The 12,507-nt window shown below is 32.9% G+C and overlaps 1 protein-coding gene across 4 annotated transcripts in view; it reads left to right on the plus strand.

The window, feature by feature from the left end:
- The window catches only part of Slit2 (slit guidance ligand 2), a 342,324-nt gene that overhangs the window by 241,382 nt on the left and 88,435 nt on the right, over positions 1-12,507 (plus strand). For all 4 annotated transcript variants that reach the window (XM_087187403.1, XM_087187404.1, XM_004847219.3 and 1 more), the window contains exons 10-11: positions 8,864-8,935; positions 9,411-9,482. In XM_087187403.1, coding sequence (XP_087043529.1) covers positions 8,864-8,935; positions 9,411-9,482 — 144 coding nt within the window. The remainder of the gene's footprint in view (positions 1-8,863; positions 8,936-9,410; positions 9,483-12,507) is intronic.

A 12,507-nucleotide genomic window follows, 5' to 3' on the forward strand; every position in this document is an offset into this window, starting at 1 on the left:
TTAATTGTTAGTATGCGCTTAATATCTTAAAAAATCACACAGCTATTATGTTGGGTAGTTCACTGTATTTTAGTTGTACCAAAATATTTCAATAAGTTGTAAAAGTAAACGTGATATACAGTTTGACTTTTTTCATAGCACTTGTAGAATAACTGATAATAAGTACTAGACAATGATATAATATTGAAGTAAGGCAAATTATACAATTTTTTTGTGTAACTTGATTTGAAAGAAAGAAATAAGCTATAGCAGTGGTGGCAAACTTATGGCACACATGTGATTTGCTTTTCTTTTAAAAATGTTAATGTATGAGTTGTTTTTTCTAAACTAAAACTTCAGTATTCACGTTTAATTGCAGTGTTGGTACTTTGCAATAAGTAAGTGGGCTTTGAGTTGCAGATTTGGCACTCTTTAAAAGGTTTGCCATCACTGGGATGTAATCTGTTTGCCTTGTTAGATTTGTAATTCCCAAGTGAAATTGTTTTCACTGGGAAAAATTTTAACTATTTCCCTAGAATAGCTAATATGAAAATACTTTCATTATTTATGCCTATTACAAATATATGTGAGAACGCTTTTCAAAAACATATGTGTAATAATTAACACATGATAAAAATATTTGCAAAAATATTGACATTTTTCTTTTACTTCATTCTTACTGAAACAATCTATAGGAAACTACATAATTTTCACAGGCTTGTTGGAAAACTTTTTACTGTAGAAAATAGTTTCATTAAGTTTTTATGTACATCTAATATCAGATAAAGAGCTACCATTTTAATATTTGGATTAAAATTATATTTTCAAATTTTGTTCTGAGATACAATAGCAGAAAGTAGGTATATATTTATCAAATACTATGAAAGGACTAGTTTTTCTTTTACCAAATAATATTTCACATTAAAATGTCACTAGATAGGTAATCAGCATCAAAATAAAATAATGCCATCATTAAAGGGCATATGTAAGTCAGTATTACTTCAACTCCTATTATATTCAAACACACATATAATTAGAAAAACCAAACAGCATGATTTCTGTAAGAATATATTTTGTAAGATGAATAGTCATAGTTATAATGTAGAAAAGAAATTTTTTCATATAAATATTATTCAAAATTATTTTTATGTTTTATGTTTTGGATTATATTTTATGTAATATTTATAGCATTATATCATAATGAGGACCCAGAAAAAGATGTAATAATTTATTGTTCACAGTTGCAGATCACCAGTTCATTATTTAGCATATTAAAGAGAGCTCTTTAATATGTCCCCAAAGAGAAAACTTCTTCTCACCCTGGTTCTCAGTTACCAGTAGCCATATTTAGAATATTCCCTACATCTTTGAAAGTTCCACTCCAAAAGTGCATAAAATAATATCTAAAATACATTTGTGGATTAAACTACATTTCCAGTTCTTTCAGCAATTATCGGCTTCACCAGTTATCATTAGAGTATTTTCATCTTTATTTCGACGCAGTTCCTTACTTTATGTGCATATCTTGAGCCATCTTATTTGCCACTTAAAGAAATAGTGAAACAATTACCTTTAAAAAGCTGCATATATCCATTGCATTCAGAAAAACCATTTGTATTAAGACTTTATATGTATGATAAGGAACCTGTTTGTACTTGTTTCTTCCAACCTATTTATTTATAGCTGATTTCCAAACATATATTTGCAAACATGAGTCCTTTCTCTCTCTCTCTGTTTACCTCTCTCTCTCTCTCTCTCTCTCTATATATATATATATATATGTACACACCCACACACAGATGCTATAGTTGAGTTATGTAATTACTTAAACAGAAATCTATAATGGCTTTCTTAAGAGAAAAATATAGAGAAGTCTAAATTCAGCTTCTTATTATTGCTTAAGAAGTGAAAATTAGCATAATGAACTTATAAATAAATTGGAGGAAAACAAACATTAAAATCACAAACACAGAGATTATAGTGGTAAAGATAGACAGAAACCACACCTGGTTTCCTCTAAAAAGTCCAGAATTTGAAGAGTAAAATTGCAGGAAAAGAAAGGCACAAAATTAGCATTTAAAAAAATATACTATACACTCAACTAATACTTTTGAGTACTTGCTCTGCATCAGGAATAGTGAGAAAAAGAACACAGCCCCAGCCTTCAGAATCTTTGCCACGCAGAGAATTGAAGCTTCTTGCACACAAAACTTTTTCAAACTTAGAATAAGTCACAAAATACATATATGCATGGGACACAAAGTAATGCGTTGGTCTCCTTAGGAGAACCAGGTAATTTTCAGGTATGTGTTTTACAGTTAGATGAGTTGGGGACTTTTGTATTCTGAGGAACATGCATGTGCAAAGTCCCAAAAAAGTGAGTTTTGTGTTTTGGGATAAAATAAAAGCTTGCAGTTGCTCAAACATATGTCGAAGCCAAATCTTGAAGAATAACCTGTCTGATGAGAGTACAATGCAAAGAAATGTTTTAAACACAGTTGTAGCTTGATTAGATTTGCTTGTTTGAAAAAATCACTGTAACATGGAGGAGAGGGTGTTTTGGAGGGAAGGAGACCACCCACATGGGCTTGGCATCCATTTCTATAAGGCATGAAGAAGGCAGGCTCAGTAGCACATGGGTGTAGGAAGCTATTCTAAGAGGTAACTCTAGGAATAATGCAGTTGACTCCCCTAAAACTTCTACAGGAAATAAATGGATGACTTCTCACATATAAAATAAGACCTGTGATGACTCTGACATAAAACTGAAGACATCTGGGTCATAGTCAAAGTATTGCTCACTTTCAGAATGAATGAATTTATCGTTTGCATTTTAGCAATTATGTTATAGATTTGTGGATAATCAGCCATAAATTCTGAATTGAAAATTTATGTAGTTCCTGTGTGTTAGTAATCACGGTGTTATGTAAACTTTAGGAAAAAAAAACATAATAGATAACTTGAAGAATAATTTAATGCAAGGGTGGAGGAGAAACTATGATCTACTTATTGATTAATATAGCAAAAAGTGAACTATAGAAGTAATTTACAAATGTTTCTAAAACTATAATGATTAGCAACCATGTGATTTAGCTCAGTACCAACTCACAGTAAGGCCCCAAAAGGTTTTAGTTATTAATGAAAGCAAAAGAACCGAACTTCTATGTATCTTTCTTGGAAAGATAAAGAAGAATTATATATGAAAACATAGTCATGTGTCTAAGTTCTTGTTTCTTGCTTGCTCTAGGCTTAAGCCACTTGATTGTGTATACTGTGTGTATCCTTGCATTTCAATGCATATCTCTGTACATAAATGCTCGGGAAAACTAAGATTCCCTCAGAAGTCACACGTACACCCTCTACGTGTGCATACATTTGTTCTTGCAGTGAATGGTTATAAGAACAAATGGAAGAAGAGTCATTTTTCTCCTATGAAAACGTCAATTGAATTTGTACTCAGGGGAATGTATTCTAGAATGACATCAGAAGAAATAAAATGAGATTAAGGAAATGGATAATTTTCAGAAACAAATCATCCTAAGACAGGCATGGCTGATAATCCGTGTGGACACAGTCCTAGAGCAAAAAAACACTAGCTACGTGCAAAGTTTCCCTCTAGAGGCTAATGAGGATATTTATTAAACTTAGAGAAGTCTGGGACTCTTGTTACAACACAGAAATAATGTCTTAGTCTAAAATATGCTGGGTCATTTTATAATTTTATATGAAGGATTTCAGTTTGTGCTAAAGTTGGAAATGACTTTCCAGAAATGTACAGTATTTATTTTGGCATTATTATGAATAGCCAAGAGAATCTGTAATGTCAAAGGAATATACTGTTTCCTCATTTTCAGATGCTAGGCTGATGTTACCCAGATTAGAATATATTTGCTATCCTGAGCCGTTTAAGATTCAGAAGCCAGAGAGTCATTTTGCCTACCCTCCCCTCAGCCCATTAAATCCATGTTCTATTCTCTGACAGCTGTTTTTGCCATTTATGTTAAAAGCATATGGAGAAAATGCAAAGAACTGTCAGTTTTATTGCCATGTATAATCAGCATCTGGGCTGTACATTACAAAGACAATCAATCTAAATTCATATTTAACTGAGTATTGTAAAAACTTTTTTGAGTTTCTAAGTCAGTCTCTAAATTAGAGAAAGTGCTATTTTTTAATCATGATCACAGAAAATTCAACCTGATATATATTTTTCAGCCTCTATGTTAATAATGTATGTATGTATTGGTTTAATATACATTTACTTAGTTATGTGCAAAACTGTACTGTTAGTTACTTTAAAACATTATTTGAAACAATATATATCATTTCATACTAAAAATCAAATCATAACAGATGACTGTTTTATAAATGTGCATATATGGGTGATAATATTATATAATTTTATTATATAATGCTACGTATTATATAAATAGATATAATCATATTACATACATATGTATATGCTCATATTTTATTCTTTTAGTTTTTTGTGCATAAAAACATTTTCTTTATATCTTATATAGTTTTAATCAAAACACTATGTTCCATTTTTCTCCATTTTGCAGAAAGGGAATCCATGACACAAAAAAGAAAAATAGCTTTTTTAGTGGGGGGCGGTACCTGGGAACAAACTCCAGTCCTTGCACTTGCGAGGCAGGTGGCGGAACCACTAAGCTAAATCCCCAGCCCATAGCTTTTGTAAGGTCCACAGAGCTAATCAGAGGCAGAGCCAAAATTTAATCCAAGTCTACCTAAATCCAAAGCTCACACTTTTAATCACTAAAGGACACATTTTTTTAAAGTTTACGTATACATATGTAGAAAACATATAAAGATGTCTTAAGGAGGGCTATTTAAGATTTAGTGTGTAATGTTATTTTGTGCAGTTTGCCAAAATAACTTGTCTAAAAAGTATTAAGAATAATGGGTAGAAATTGAATGCTGGTGAGCTATAAATATACTTTAAAATGTACTAGTATTTTTTAATATCTTACAAATGTTTTCAGAACAAATTGGAGATATTTTAAATTGCCCAACCATGCTATGTGTTATGTACTGTACTGACCTAAGATCTCACTGATAACCACTGTAGAGTATTTTATATGTCACTGTGCCCATCAATCCACAAGTGAGAGAGTTGAAATTAGTTGGGTTAAAAGTTAAACCTGTACATAATTGTCACATTCTAAGAGTCCCCAATATACAATAAAGGGAAATCCCATGATTTCTCTTTTTTTTCTAATCTTTGAAATACAGCCATTAAGTGATATGTATCATTTGCTGTTATTTTTTAGAAACAACAACTTTGAAAATACCTGTATCATACAATAGGAATAATTAGACAGCAAGACAAAACAATGTAGGGCTGAGATAAGGGAGGAAAAAAAGCTCTGGGACTGGCTAAATGCACTGATTATGTTTTTATTATAGTAGTTAGTAAAACTCATATTCTCATCTCACTGACATGTAACTAAAATTTCCTTCTAATGTTGAAGAAGTGGTAACAGTCATACATATGTGTGTATGTGTGTGGATTTATATAAGTATTTGTGTACACACATATATACTCAAAGTGGTAACATATTCTGGATTTGACCAAATGAATCCTGAGAAGATAAAGGTTTTGGTCACATTTACATGGAAAAAATCTTCATTAGAGTATGCAATGTATACGATTTCCTCCACTATTCATTTTTCAAAATATTTTTTTTTCTTTTAGAATCAAAATATTGCATTTTCTCCTAATGATTGGCTTTTGGAAGTCTCTTAATTATAGTGGATTTTAGCCCCATCATGGAAATATATCTTAGCCATTACACTCTCCCTTTTAGTAACTCTGGAATGTTTTTAATTAGATTCTTCATGGAACAATGGATTCAAATTTGTGCTCTAAAAAATTCAGCAGATTCTATGCTATTAAAACAGAAGATTAGAAGATAACAGAGCTAGAAAATGTAAATTTTCTTTTTTTACCATTATCTGAGAACTCTAACATTACCTAAAAACTCTTACATTTTTGTGCATTGGCTTAAACACTTTCCCCCTTGTTTTAGTAAAAAGACAACATTTCAGATGAGTGTTGTTTGTAATCTACCCAGTGCATTCTAAAGTTTTTGTAGTGAGAAAGAAAAACACTTCAGGCCAGGGATTTAGCTTAGTGGCCCTGCGCCTGCCTTGCAAGGCACAAGGTCCTGAGTTCGATCCCCCCCATACCAAAAGAAAAAAAAAGAGAAGAGAAAAACACTTCATCCTAAATTTCTAAAAGTTTGCAGAAAATGCATGTTAACTGTTCATTAAAAAACAAAAAGACAACAGACATTTTGAGATTTTTTTTTTTGGACGTCTCTCAGTAGTAGTATATTTTCCTGCTTGAAAATCTGGCTCTTTGAATGAAGGATGCAATTAGGTGTTGCCTTAATGGACTGCTAAGACAGCGTAATAAAAAAACCAATTAGCTGCTAAGTCAGTGTAAATAGCAATATAAGGTCTCTTTCAAATGCTTTCAAACAGGATTGAAAATATATATATAAATGAAGAAAAGCAGGCAGATCCATGGTACATGTCATCATTTAGCTGTTTTATGCATTGTAAGTGAAGCTGTTTGCAATGTGAATATTAAGTCAAGTACATCACAATAATGAATAATAAATGCAGCATCATTGTACTATTTTAAACTATTACATAAAATCTAATACTATTGTATCAGGAATTCCTGTTTTATAATTTTGAGTATGCATTTTCTAAAAATTATGGCCTTATTTTTATCTTTGTGTTTTGTTTGCTTTGATAGGGATATTTATCCATGAAATTAATTGTAGATTAAACATAAATTATCATACCAACATATATTTAAGTGCCACTAGAGTTCTTAATGATCATTGTAACTATTATAGGCTTCAAGATTTTAAAATAATGAATAAACTTTAAAATTTTCAGGGAATATCAAAATTCCAACCATATAATATAATTTGCACAAAGTAGAAATTAAGTATTTTACTGTTAATGAATGAATGATAATTGTTGGCTTTTTATATTATTTTTCAAGGATTCAAAATGATATTTATGAAACAGTTTTATGAAGAAATTTTGCATTACTGTTAGAAGAGATCTATAAGTTACTAAGAATGGTTAATTTTTCCTTATTGGAGTTCTGTGTTAAGAGTGAACAAATCATTAAGACATTAATATGAGATTCTATTCTAAATTCAAAGAAATTCTAGGTCAACAGTATTCCAAATATAGCTTATCTTGTTTGTATTTTCATTGATTATATTTTAAACATCTTAAATTTTCAATATGAGAATGGATCGAAGCAAAAAAGCTTTCTCTAACCCATCAATTCAAAACATACTAATCAATGACATAGTAGTGAAATGATTTAAACACTCTTTGCTATATTTAGAGGTTCTTTAAGAAGTCCTCTGTTTTAAGACCTGGATAAGTAATGCAAATGCCATGTCACTATTTTTTTCGTGATTTGTTTCCTGTCTTCTGAGTTGGATCTGCCATTTAGGAGCCAACAATGTTTTAGCAGGAAATATACACACATAAATACAAAATGCACTTATATATGCCACTCATACACATGTATATTTATAGTCATATAAATGCACATACACATATATGCACACATATGTACGTGTATTCGTGCATATATACACATATATGTTTGTTTATGTCTATATAATTATATAGATTTTAATTTAAGCAGGCAAATGCCGCTTCCGCCTCGTAGTTCGGTAAAAGAATTTAATATGGAGAATGGGTTAAACAGTTGTAGGAATGAGACACAGAAAACAATTCCTGACAGCTCCAATGTTTCAGAGACCACAGCAGAAGGTAATGTTACACAAGCTAGAGGTGGTCCTCCCAGTAGCTGAGATTAAGACAAAGATGAGGTGAGTGCTGAGGACACCCTCTGAGAGAGGGGCACAGAGAAATGACCCTGCCTCCTCTTTTGCTCCCACCCCTCAGTCTTTCCCCAGGGTCCCTCACTGGCCAGATTCACAAATGTCAGTTGGCAAGTGAGCTGGGTTAGGTGGTTCGCTGGAGTCACCTCTCTGGAACACAGAGAACAGAAAAGGCGAGGAGAATGGAGAACACTACGTATATAGAGATGATTGAATTTGAGAGGCAACGTTTTGTGATGAAGGAAAATATGTACCAGGTGACAAGAAAATCTACTTCATGTCTTTCCTAACTAGTTGTGTAAATTCTTGTCAGAAAGATATCTTCAACTCTGGGATTCTTAGTATATCATTGAAATATTTCAGTTGTGTTTGAATGCACTTTGCGGCTATGATATACATAATGAGTCAACAGAGCCTGAACTGTCTTACTGAAAATATCTTGAGTTTACAGATTTAGTATTGAAGATTTTGCCACACAAGTGGCTTCAAAATTAATTTTGTGAGTGTGGTAATTTTTCAGCCTTTAATATACTTCCTGTAGAGGAAAAAAGGGTTTATAAATTCAACAATAATTTTCTGTGAGAAAAGGGTTAAGGTTGTCTCTAAAACATACATCTAAATTTAATGTCACTGTATGGTTCTCTTATTTATATTTGTTATTAAACTTTACTCCCAATATGGTTTCAAGAAACATTTTGTCTTTTATATAAAGTACAGTCGTATATATTGATGGACCCATGATGCTAAAATATCTGAACATTTTTATCATTTTTATAATAGCCTTGTACTTAATTCTAGTTCTGCCCCACATTTAGGAGAAGGCATAATTAATTTTTAATAGTTACTTTTGAGGAAAAAGAAAATACCCCCCATGAAGAATGCTAAGTTTACTTATTCTCATGAATTCTGAAGTTCAGTCAAACATATCCAAGAGCTTGTGTTTCTGTTTAAAAATTGAATTATTTTCTTTGCAGACGTTTGGAACAGAACTCAATCAAGGTCATTCCTCCTGGAGCTTTCTCACCATATAAAAAGCTTAGAAGAATGTGAGTGCACAATATTCTAGAATATGCGTAATTTTTAAAACTATGCAGGTCATGACCATGCAAGGGAAACTGAGTATTTGAGTTTGACAGCTTCAAAATTAAGTGATGTGACTCTCTGCGTGCTAATTCTATAATAATATTTTAATCTTGTAGCTAACCCATGTATCTTTTAAAGTTCTCCATGATTTGATGTGTCAATTCACATAAGTGCAAATGTGTGCTCTCATCATATTATGCAAATTCGTAAGACATTCTATTGTCAATATAGTCCTATTTTTAGCATTGCTTATAATAAGCAAAGAGCCAATGGCTGATTTAAAAACTGTGATTTGCGTTTAAATTTAGAATTCTTTCAATGTTTTCTGTTGCAAAGTGTACACACGCCCTGAGAGGCACAAAAACCAAACTTATACAAGCCATAAGTAGCCCTCTCCTTCAGCAAATCTCACTGACCTTCTATTTAATTTAATCTTAGTGACCTGAGCAATAATCAGATCTCTGAGCTGGCACCTGATGCTTTCCAAGGTCTCCGCTCTCTGAATTCACTGTAAGTACTCACGGTTTCACTGAGGAAAACAGAATCCATAGCAAAGAGTGAGCTGTGCTTATAAAATGTAAACTTAAGGAAAATACTCATTTAGGCTTTTAGGATGAATCATGCTATATTAATATCAATTATTGTTAATCATTCATGAGTTTCATCATTTTTATGGAGAACTACTGCCTGTCACTAAAATTTGCCAATTTTTAGGGGTAGATATTTTATGGTGTGATAACTTCACTGTTTAGAAATCAACCATATGATCTTCTTTCTGATGTTTGTTTTCTGTCTGAAATAAGGGAAAATATTTATTTCAGGGCTCTGGGAACTTGTAGTTTTGACCTGTAAACCTGTAGCTTGGGTCTCTGGGGTCATTGTCAGTGTCTTTGAGGATGATCCTGGCAAAGTCTTGCTGAGAACCAGTGAGGATCACCTTTGAGAGCTGCTGTCTACCCCTTGCTTCATTTCCTTACGATTTCCCTGAAATAACCAGCTCTGATCTCTGAAAGAACAGATAACAAAGGAAGACAGCTTGTTAATGTCAAAAGGACTTTGAGGGAGATAGCTGTGTAAATTAAAGACAGTCTAAAAGGAATTTGTAAAGGTTGCCATTCCTTCAACTTGTAAAAACTTTTCAAATTCCATCAAGTAAAATAACCTTTATATCTACGTTTAAAGTGAAGGCAAGCATACTTTTTTGGTTATAAGTTCGTGCTTAGAGAAGAGTTTGCACTGATGTAAAGGGCTGGCTGTTGATGTCTTGGATTTCAGAAGGCAGGGGTACTCCGGGGGGAGAACACTAGGGCACACATGTGCATACCCGGGTGAACACTTAGAGCTGGTGGAACACTTTCCTCCCCCTCTGACCAAAGGAAGAACTAGACAGCAGTGGGTTGCTGTGCTGCTCTTCTTATAAAACTACAATTTTCTTTGAAGAAACAAAATGGAAGACTATCATTTGACCTCTAGTAAAAGTTTGGGTTCATGTTTATTTGTTTTTCTGGTTTTTGGCTAGAGCAAGCGCAGAAGCAGAGGAACAGTTTTTGGCTCTGTGTGGTTATGTATTACTCCCCAGAAGAACTATGGGAGTGCTAAAGAACAAAGATAAAACTCAGTTCAGTCGCACAAATTGACAGGAGTAAAATATGTACTTTCCTGGACAGTACACTATCCACGGACAACTTTCCAGACTTGCGGAAGATCAGAACAAAGTCAAATCATTCCACCAGTTCCTAAACCTTAAAGTGTCTGTTGTCAGAGACAACCTTTACAGTGTCAAGAAGGAGAAAAATCAATGAAGACTTGTTATTTAAATCTGTTTCCTTGACGAGTTTACCATTAATTTTTATTGCCTTAATATTATCATTGACATTTGGGGGGGGTGTGAGAATTAAAAGAAAAAAGAAATAATAAAGTAAATAATAAACAAAACAACCAGTAATAATGTATCATTTCTCTCAATAAATCATATTAATAAATGTTATTTTAAATGATTACATTATAAATTATTATGCAATAGTAAACATAAATACGATAGTGTTACAGGAAAGAGCAAGAGAAATGACAGCTCCAGTAAAGGGTGTGCTTGCGGCCTGGAGTCTGTGTGAGGAAAGTAGCTCAGGCACACAGTGCTTTGGAAACCTACAGGAAAGCTGTAGACAGGCATCATCTTTACTTGTGAAGCTGAATTGTAGTCAAGCTAAGTACGGTATTACCAGTTCAGATCATAGCAGTATATGGAAGAGTCACAGCCGTTTTCCAGAGGTGTAATACAATACTTACATATAATATTCTGTGAGGCTTCAAAGCAGACTTGAAGAAAATCAAGTAATTGTGCTATCTTCAAGAAAGTATTCGTGTTCTAATTTATATCCTTTTTTATTATATTTACAGTTTGAGTTAGCCTTCCAAAGATTAATTTATTGAACTCTCCATAAAATGCATAACTTCACGTGTTTACAGTAACTCTTTTTTCATTAAACTGCATTATATGTACAACAGAAATTATATGTACAACCCTGATTTTATGACAGGCTCCATTCTAGCCTCTGGAGAATGGAGAAGCTAAAAATATCTTTGGAAAAACCCTTCCCTAATGGAAGAGACCTATAAAAGACTAAATATATTGACAAAATGCATACTGTGTCTGATGCTGGAAAGTGCCGTGAATTAAGGTAGTAGTGGCGGGACAAGGGATGCTATGTAAAGGGAGAAGCTGAAATTTTGAAAAAGGTGCCCGACCTTCCAAGAAGGTGATTTGAACAAAGATTTGAAGATTCAGACTGCAGGAGCACCTTGTAGAAGAGTATAGAAAAGTACAGATATCTGCAGGAAGAACATGCAAGGCAGAAGAGCAGCTAAACACTAAGACTCTGAGGCAGGAGTATGCTCAAAACTGAGCAAGAAAAAAAAGTACAGTATGACTGGAGAGAAGGAAATGCTTGAAACTGCAACAGTGACAAATTGCAGTTGTTGCTAACAGCAGAGTCTAGGATGCCATCTGGAGGGGGATGGGACAAAGTTCATCGCAAGCTAAGACTGCTAAGATGAATCATGTTGGACATGGTGACAGAGATCCAGCAGTTTGTATTTCCTACAACAGAGCAGAGTGACTTGGAGAATGGAGATTATTGCAAGAGTCATGCAAGTAGGCAATATTCTTGTTTTATAAATAAAGCAAGATTCTGCTGATACAAGTTTATCCTACACCTCATATTTTAGTACTATGCCTTTGTGGAACCATATACAGCCAGATTAATGTAATCAAGGTATTTGTTATAGAAGGGAAGATATTTAAAATGCTATGGTGCCAAATACTTCTACAGCACCTCAAAAACAAATTTTAAATTGTTATTTAATTCCAAAAATAGTATCTCAGAGAAAACTGGATTTTATTCTCCAATACTGTTTAAAGCCTCTCCCATTAAATAAAAGCATTAACATTTATTCATTGCCATTAACTAACATTTATTTTACTACATTTTACAATTATATTGTATATAAATACGTTATACAGTAACATGATGTAGAA

This window comes from Heterocephalus glaber, unplaced genomic scaffold, assembly GCF_053883595.1.
Source record: "Heterocephalus glaber isolate CG9 unplaced genomic scaffold, H.glaber_assembly_v1.0 deba00001509, whole genome shotgun sequence".
In the NCBI taxonomy this organism is placed as follows: Eukaryota; Metazoa; Chordata; class Mammalia; order Rodentia; family Bathyergidae; genus Heterocephalus; species Heterocephalus glaber.